The sequence below is a fragment of the Sinocyclocheilus rhinocerous genome, unplaced genomic scaffold (assembly GCF_001515625.1).
Source record: "Sinocyclocheilus rhinocerous isolate Xijiao unplaced genomic scaffold, SAMN03320098_v1.1 scaffold148, whole genome shotgun sequence".
Classification (NCBI taxonomy): domain Eukaryota; kingdom Metazoa; phylum Chordata; class Actinopteri; order Cypriniformes; family Cyprinidae; genus Sinocyclocheilus; species Sinocyclocheilus rhinocerous.
Genome location: NW_015653472.1, coordinates 1,339,817 through 1,348,343, shown reverse-complemented (window position 1 = coordinate 1,348,343; position 8,527 = coordinate 1,339,817). Strand labels below are relative to the sequence as shown.

The following is an 8,527-nucleotide window of genomic DNA, read 5'->3' as shown; positions in this document are numbered from 1 at the left end:
TGGCCGCACTCACTCTGCTGTGGTGTTTGTTTTACTTGGCCATCAACACCTGGCGGAGCAGCACACTTTAACTCAACTCTGCCTAGGGCTACATGTAAGCCCCTCCGTGCCTAGGTTTAAATGACTAGGCCTTTTGTTTTTCTTTCCTTTTTCTCATTCGAAACCCCCTCCGTCAAACTCTTGTCCTGGAGGGGTTTGCGCTGTCCCGCCGCCATGTAAACACTCATTCATTCAGGCCTCCTTCCCCTTCTCTGTCGATCCATCCATCCATACATCCGTCCATTAACGTCACCCTCTCATCAGTCTTCGCTTTGACCGCTCCACTCAACCCACATGGCTCACAGACCCCAGTAGGTCATCGGCGAGCAGGATCCAGCTACTCACAATAAACAAACATTCACTCAGAGGCTCTTATGGCCTGGGCTCTCGGTGCCAGATAGCGAGACGGGGCACATGAAAGACGACTGACACATCTCTGCATCTCTGCTGGGAAATATGTATTACATAAATGTAATCAGTGTTCCTCAAAAGCCATTAGTCGTTTTTCACCTCTGACCTCTCGCTACGATTTTTGCGAATGAGCCAGTTTCTCCTTTCCAGAGTGTGCCTAACATTCGCCTTCTCTGTCCATGCATGCTTTGATTGGCTGCCTTAGGAAGGAAGCTCTGTGTCAGCCTTGTGCTTCCTGCTTCCTGTTGTGTCCAAAATGTGAATACAAAGCCCCTCGCGCTGAACCACATTCCTGCTGTATTTTTTAAAGTGAAGCGTTGGCTAAAATCACCACAGTAGCTTTAAAATTCAATCGACTATTTAATTCAGTGTGTTATTTGCATTTTCTTTGTAATTATTTTAGTTTTTTTTTCATTAATTTAATTGCAGAAAAATTAAAAATCAATACTATTTTGTCTGAAAAAACTGTTGAGTTTTTTGTTTATTTTTTTGTGAAATCAATGTTGTTATGCCTAAGTGAATTTAGGAATCACAAAATAAATAGTTACATTTATTTATGTTATTTTGTTTGGCAGAAACACACCATCCATAATAAATATCCATTTTTTTTTTTACTTATTAGTGAAATATCCTAGCAATTTCTGAGTGAAAATTGTTTCAAAGTAAATCCCACACCACATTTTTTCAGTGCAACTTCAAAAAAAAAGTTTGATTAGTTACAGACAAAGTGTTTTGAATAAGTTTGGAGTCTTTTATAAACTTTTTGCATAAAAGGATTAAAGCAGCCCTGGCTGCAAACACTGTCAGGTTTTTGTCTGTGGCTGTTAAGAAGCCAGCCAGCGTATTAATGCGTCATGTAGCATCTACACACTATTCGAAACAAGTGTTTTCTCTCTCGCTGCCCTGAGTGGCATTCTGTGCCTGTTGTCCGAACTAAATGGGCCGTCGAATGTTGTGCTAGACGCTCACATGTGGCAATGCGGCAAGCGAGGGGACTTAAGAATTTGGAGATTACTAGTGGAGAGCCGAGAGGGGGGTGATATGAAACGGGGTTCACAGCAGCAGCTGTTTGGCCCCCTTCGCTGTGAATAGGACAATTCTTTTTCTTCCCCTACTCCCCCTTTCCTTTCAAATCCCACCAGGACTCGTTATCCCTCTCTCTGTCTCTCCCTCAGTCCCCCTGTCTCCCACACTATCCCCACCTCCGCAGAGGGTGCGTTAATGAGTTGCAGTAAAGTCTCCACAACAGCTGGCACAGAAACAAGATGAGGAGTCAACTTGAAAGAAGGAATAAATAACACATTGGCTCGATCTTCGCTGCCACGCTGAATTCTTTTCATGCTGTGAGTTTTCTTTTGAAATAAGAGAATGCATGCTCTCAAATATTAGAGGTAATGTATACCAGTTAACCCCCTTCCTGTGAGGGAGAGCAAGTGGCTCAACCCAAAACAAGGCCTCAATTGATACAAAGCATTCAGGAAGGAGGAAGCACCCTACTCTGTAATTATAACTGTTTGGCAAATCTTCAGATAACAAACCATTAGAAAATGGAAACAATGATTTGGTATGTGGCCACTGTGCTACTGAAATGCAACAGCTGCAAAAAATATTTGCTCATTTTTAGCCACACTTAAAAATGCACACGTAAAAATTATAATTATATATATATATATATATATATATATATATAATTATTTATCCACTGTTTTTGTCTTAATTTATTATAATACTATATTTATTGTCTTAGTCTGTTTTTAACTACATTATTTTCTAACATGATTATAATGATTACAAATAAAAATATATTTAAATAATTGTTTTTAAATATTATATTATAACAGTATATCTAATGTCTTAACTTATTTTATGCTAAGGTATAACAATAATAATATTAAAATCTTATAATGAAAATAATAAATGCAATTAAGAAAATAAAGTGGAGAAACGTCAAAAACAACTTGGAAATGTCAATTCAGAAAATCAAATTCAATGCTGTATATCTTTTTATACTGATAGACTTCCTCATCATAGGTATATGTTTTGCACTTCTTTGAAGTGTCCTAATACTGAATTTTTTGAGCAAATATCGATAATCATCTCTCTACTAGTATTACACCGTCTTTGCCTATGGCAGTATTTCAACGCACAAATACAGATATTTCTCCTGATCAGACACATGGTGTACATGATTGTGTAATGTTGCAACCAATAATCTAAGCCTTACGTGTGTCTGAGCTTGTCTCTTGACTGATAAAACTTGCACTTGAAACTGAAAACCAGATATCACAGCACATCATTGTGAAGATAAATAAATGGTCCTGTATGTGGCTGTTCCAAGAAATGACAGAGCCAGATTTAGAACGGAAGAAGTGTGTGTTTGTGTGTGCTTAGGGTGGTGGTGGATTGTGAAGGAGAGTCTGGACAGCGGAAGGACATGAGTTGGGCATGTTAGAATGTTTCTAGACAGATTCCGAGGACACCTTTCTTTTTCTTACTGTTTGTACATTTACAAAGTCTGATTGACTAAATGTATGCTTGCAAATCAAATTTTTTTTTAATTGAATTAATCAGCAACATCTTTTTGTGACCCCAAAAAGATTTTGAACACACAAGTCATCTGCATGTTTGCAAATCCTTTTTTTTAAATTGTAGAATGCAGTGGCAAACGAGCAACATTGTTTTCATTATCCTTTTTTTACCAAATTTTTTTGTGGGAAAAAAGATTTGACACCTTTGAATAACTTCACATTTTAAACCTTTTTTTCAATGACATTTAACCAACTGTTCTCAAGGTGATTTTTATGTTATGCATGTTCTGTGATGTTTGACAACCCCAGCCTGTCTAAAAACTTAATTTTGTACAGTACATTTATCATGTAAAATTTTTAAAAATTAAGTCATTGTGCTGCAAGTAAATGCCACATTATTTAATATTTTGTTATATAATGCAAAGATGTATGCATTCATGTATTTTTAAGTGTGGCTTAGTGGTCCAAAGACATTTTGGGACCATTGTATGTCTATATGTATTATATAATAATATATATGTCTGTATGTATAATACAGGACTTGGTTGACAACAACATTCTTCTTCTTTATTGAATTCTTTGTTAGATGCAGCATTCATCCTGTCTGTTGTTTTTAATGCGTTTTGTTCTGTTTTCTCTCGTGGTGGAGTTTTGAGAGCCAGAGGTACCGTGCTGGAATGTGGGATGACTGGTCCTGTTTGTAGAGAATGGGGGGGGATGGTTCACACAGGATGAGTAGGAGTGTGCTTAGTCTTGCTCTGTCAACTCTTGCATAGGGCTTCAAAAAAAAAAAAAAGCCGTAGAGAGCGAGAGAAAAAAACATCTTCAAAGGAGTTTAATTTAGTGTTTTCATGCATAGACGATCACTTGATATATATACGCTGTGAGCAATTTAATTGCACAATTTGCTCTCATTCTCATCCAAGTCATCATATATGTGTTTTCTTATGCAGAATGTCAACCTGGCTTCTTCAAATCTTCAGTGTCCAGTGAGGCCTGCAAACTCTGTCCAGAAAACACCCAACCCTCGGGTCCTGGCGCCATCAGCTGCACCTGCAAAGACGGCTTTTATCGAGCACCTGAGGACCCAGAAACAGCCACTTGCTCTGGTGAGAAGCTGCCTCGCTTAGACTTGTACATCTCACTTGTCATGAGCTTGTTGCTGTCATTTTGTGTTTACATACAACATCCTTTCTCAGTCACACTTTTCTGTTGGGATTAACTAAACCAGTACAGGTGAATGGGTAAATAAAAGGCTTGTCTGCGCTTTGTCTGCTCAGGTTTACCCTCCGCTCCTCAGAGTCTGGTGGCCACCACAGCTCAGATGTCAATAGGCAGGCTTCAATTGTCATGGAGGCCCTCTGTGGACACCGGCGGGCGCAGTGATATCAGATACGCTGTGGTTTGCGAGCGGTGCGAGGGGAGGGCATGTCAGCCTTGTGGCGAGAAAGTGCGTTTCGATCCAAGCAACACTGACCTGAAGGAGACCAGAGTCACTGTGAGTGAACTGGAGCCCCATTTGAACTACACCTTCACCGTGGAGGCACGGAGCGGAGTGTCCCAGTTCAGCAATAAGAGAGCCACCAGCAGCATCAACACTGCTCTACATTATACAGGTCAGTGCTCTAATTGATCATGAAAGTAGAGAGCAAAATGGACAGTTTAACAGGTTTACTAATGGGTTGAATAATTTAGTGTACTTTTATATTTTTTTCAACTTTTTCTACTGTTCAAAACTTTGGGCTCAGTAAGATTTGTATTTATTTATAATTTAATACTTTTATTTAGCAAGCATTAAATTAATCAAGACATTTATAATTTATAAAAGCATATTAGGATGATTTGTGAAGGATCATGTGACGCTGAAGACTGGAGTAATGACTGCTGAAAATTCAGCTTTGCCATCAAAGGAATGAATTACATTTTTTAAAATATTAAAATAGAAAACAGTTATTTAAAATTGTAGTAATATTCCACAATATTGCTGTTTTTACTGTATTTTTGAATCAAATAAATGCAGCCTTGATGAGAATAAGAGGCTTCTTTTAAAAAAACTTGAAAAAAAAAAACTTACCGACGCCAAACCTTTTTTTTTTTATTCTCATTTTCAATCTCTCATTTTCAGCTCTCTTTCATTTCATTTTCACAATTTTTTTGGGGGAAATGAAAACAATAAAAATATATTTTTTTAAAATTATAATAGTAAGCTTTAATTTAGGTATTGTTTCAATTGTAAATCGTTTTAGTTTTTGTAGTATAAACAGCAAAAACACACACACAAAGTCGGATGTTTACCATCTTGATTCAAAACACATCCATTTGTGGCTTGAAATCCGATTAAAATCAGGTATTTTGTGAATTATAGTCTGTACGGGGATTCCAGTCAGATCAGATTTCAGTTTTTTTTTTTTTCCTAACCCCATCAAAAGTGCACAGTGTTTACTGGGACTGTTTCCAATTACACTCAGTTTTCCCCTCACTATAGCGAACTGTGACATTCTCTGTTTGCACACAGTCCTAAAGATCGGATTTAAAAGTTTTGGGTGTACAATATGAACAAACTCATATTCTTCAGAGACTCAAACTTAACTGGTATTTTACCTCCAGATCCCCCAAAAGTGACTGCGATGCATCTTGTGGACAGTAGCTCCACCAGCCTGTCGCTTCAGTGGTCTGTTTCTCACCTTTCCAAGCCGGTTGCCACACGTTATGAATTGATGTTTCGCAAAAAGGTCAGTAACAATATCCATTTCAGCCTTAAGACGTAACTGCAAATCTTGATCCATGATAGTGGCGCTGTTGTTCTCCATTTCATCATCTTCCCTTCATTGTCATGTCTACAGGAAAATGACGAGGAGATAGCCAATGGAAAGGTCACTACCTACACTGTGCTGGTGCTGGAAAAGAACTCGGTTCAGATCAGTGATCTGTCTCCTTCCACCGTCTACTTGTTTAAAGTTCAAGCTCTCAGCCCAGAGGGAAACCCAGGCAGCTACAGCTTGGAACAGGAGTTTTCAACACTCCCCCAAGGTGAACAAAATGAAAATGTTTGCTTTTATTTTAAGACCCTATGAAATCAAAATGGTATTTTAATGGGTTTCAGTTCTCTGGATTTGAGGCCATTTATATGCTCACATACACCTAAACATTGACAAAATTCACTATTAAAAATCTACAGCCTATTTCTAATACTGATGACTCATTCTGCACTACACAGATATTTGTACATAGTCCAATCAAATGTTCTCTAGAATGAGAATGTCCCGCCCCTAATACCACCAGCAAATCAAGTTCATGACTGTGACGTAACTACAGGCTATTGGATATTTTAAAAAAGGAACAAGCACAATAAAGACATGTTATGGAGTGTGTTTTATTCTTGAATGACTAATTTGCTTGGCTGCATTGTTGTTTTCCCAGCTTCTCAAAAAACAGGAAACACAGCAGTGATCCTCGGGGCCGCGATCGGAGGAGGCGTCATGCTTTTCATCGTGGTAGTGGTCCTGCTTCTGCGAAAACGGTTAGGAACAAGCACTTCTCGCACACACCCGGCTTTGTACCTCTCCCCCAGTCACTCCTTCAAGCCGTTCCTTTTCTTTCTCCTTAAAAAGCATTCAGTGCTTCCTTTTCACCGCTCTCACACTCTTACTGAAACGGCGCCTTACCACTTTTGAGGAAGAATCGATTCGCTGACTGTCCGCTGACTGCTCACTAAGTGTATCTTAACAAGAGGCATGTTTGAAAGGAGATGAATCAGAAAGGCATATTGTGTAAGATAAGAGGCGAAAGGATTGTAGCGGTTCTGTGAGGGTGACGTGAGCCCTTCGTAGTTCCCTGTGATAACCCAGACCTCTGTCACCACTTGGCAAACACAGACCGCTTTTTTTTCTTTTTCTAAGCACTCCTCGACTGAATTGAGCCGGTCCAGCACTATTCACTCTTCAAATTCAAGTCTGAAAAGAAATGTGTCGGTTTGCTGAAAAATAGAGCACTCATTGAGTTGTTTTTCTTCTACAGGCGAAGAAACTATCATACCAGACAAGGGCCAGAGGACACCTATTTCTCCAGCCCAGGTTAGTGGCATTGAATTTCATTTGGTGACTTTCTTCTTTTATAACCCTGTCCCTTTCCTTCTCTTAAATCCTCCCTGAATTCTCTTCAATCCAGACCAGTTGAAGCCGTTGAAGACCTATGTTGATCCTCACACATATGAAGACCCCAACACGGCAGTGCTCAAGTTTGCCAGCGAGATCCATCCTAGTCACATCACCAAGCAGAAAGTCATCGGAGCAGGTTAGTAGATCCATGGCAGTTTGACAACCCGCTGTGGGGCTGTTTTGAATGCATTCTGGGGGAAGGGAGTTTCAACACTCATTGATTTGAAGTTATGTTACAGTTCATTGAAAGTGACAGCTTTTTTACAGTTCATTGGAGTGGCAGCTTAAACAAGGCGCATCAAAAATTGTCTGATTTGAGCTTTACATGTTAGAGCTGGAATATTTTTAGTGTAGTGATTCTTTCCCTCCAGACGTTTTTTTTCCCTCCCAATGTCATTCAAATTGAATTAGTGTTGTTTTCTTAACCCGCTCTGGAGCATTTTGTCATATCCCACATGGAGGAGTACTGCTATAAAAAAACCTGAGTTAATTAATCATGACTTAAAAATAAAGCAAACAACCGCTAAATTAGCTCTAAGTCCTAAAGTGTTTATAGGCTATATATCAAACGTCAAATTTAAATGAGAAGATCAGTGCACCGTGGTTGTGTTTCCCCTCTCAAAACGCCCACAGGACGTGGCCCTTGTCCACTTTCTGAACCCCCCCCCCATGAATCCACTCACTAACGTTCATAGGCTTCTCCATGCCTTAGCACCAGATGCATGCTGGTTATCATTTCAAAGCGCCTCCTTCGTGTTTTTAAAAAAACCCTATATGTCATGAGGCATGATTAAAGCATTGTCATTTGGTATGTTGCTTATCTGATCTGATGCCTGTAAGCCTCTACCTTTGGTGGTTTGTGTTGCTGTGCTGTAGGTGAGTTTGGAGAGGTGTATCGAGGAATTCTGAAAGTTCCCGGTCGGAAGGAAACAGCGGTAGCAATAAAGACACTGAAGCCAGGATACACAGAGAAACAGAGGCAGGACTTCCTTAGTGAGGCCAGCATCATGGGACAGTTCTCACATCAGAACATCATCCGACTGGAGGGGGTGGTCACCAAATGTGAGTGCCCTATCAATTGTAGTCTACTAAATAATATATTTTTATAATATAAAAATATTACATTTATAGTAATAAATTATTTATAGTAATACATATATATTTCTTTAAATAAAGACATACTATATATATTTTTATTTAATTCGAGAAGCTAAGGAATAAAATATTAATTTTGTTTTATTTTATAGTATAAGCGTGCATATACATACACACACACACTTTTTATTATACGTCTTATTATTATTACACACTTAATTTAATTCAATAAACTAAAAATCCACCTTTTTTTTTTTTTTTTAACACAGATGAAAGCCGTTTTCTGTGAATGTGTGA

The 8,527-nt window shown here is 38.7% G+C and overlaps 1 protein-coding gene across 1 annotated transcript in view; it reads left to right on the top strand.

Moving 5' to 3' along the window:
* The window catches only part of LOC107716125 (ephrin type-A receptor 2-like), a 23,591-nt gene that overhangs the window by 7,508 nt on the left and 7,556 nt on the right, over window positions 1–8,527 (top strand). The window contains exons 4-11 of the mRNA XM_016522463.1: window positions 3,932–4,087; window positions 4,259–4,594; window positions 5,586–5,710; window positions 5,822–6,008; window positions 6,399–6,498; window positions 6,996–7,051; window positions 7,146–7,271; window positions 8,012–8,197. Coding sequence (XP_016377949.1) covers window positions 3,932–4,087; window positions 4,259–4,594; window positions 5,586–5,710; window positions 5,822–6,008; window positions 6,399–6,498; window positions 6,996–7,051; window positions 7,146–7,271; window positions 8,012–8,197 — 1,272 coding nt within the window. The remainder of the gene's footprint in view (window positions 1–3,931; window positions 4,088–4,258; window positions 4,595–5,585; window positions 5,711–5,821; window positions 6,009–6,398; window positions 6,499–6,995; window positions 7,052–7,145; window positions 7,272–8,011; window positions 8,198–8,527) is intronic.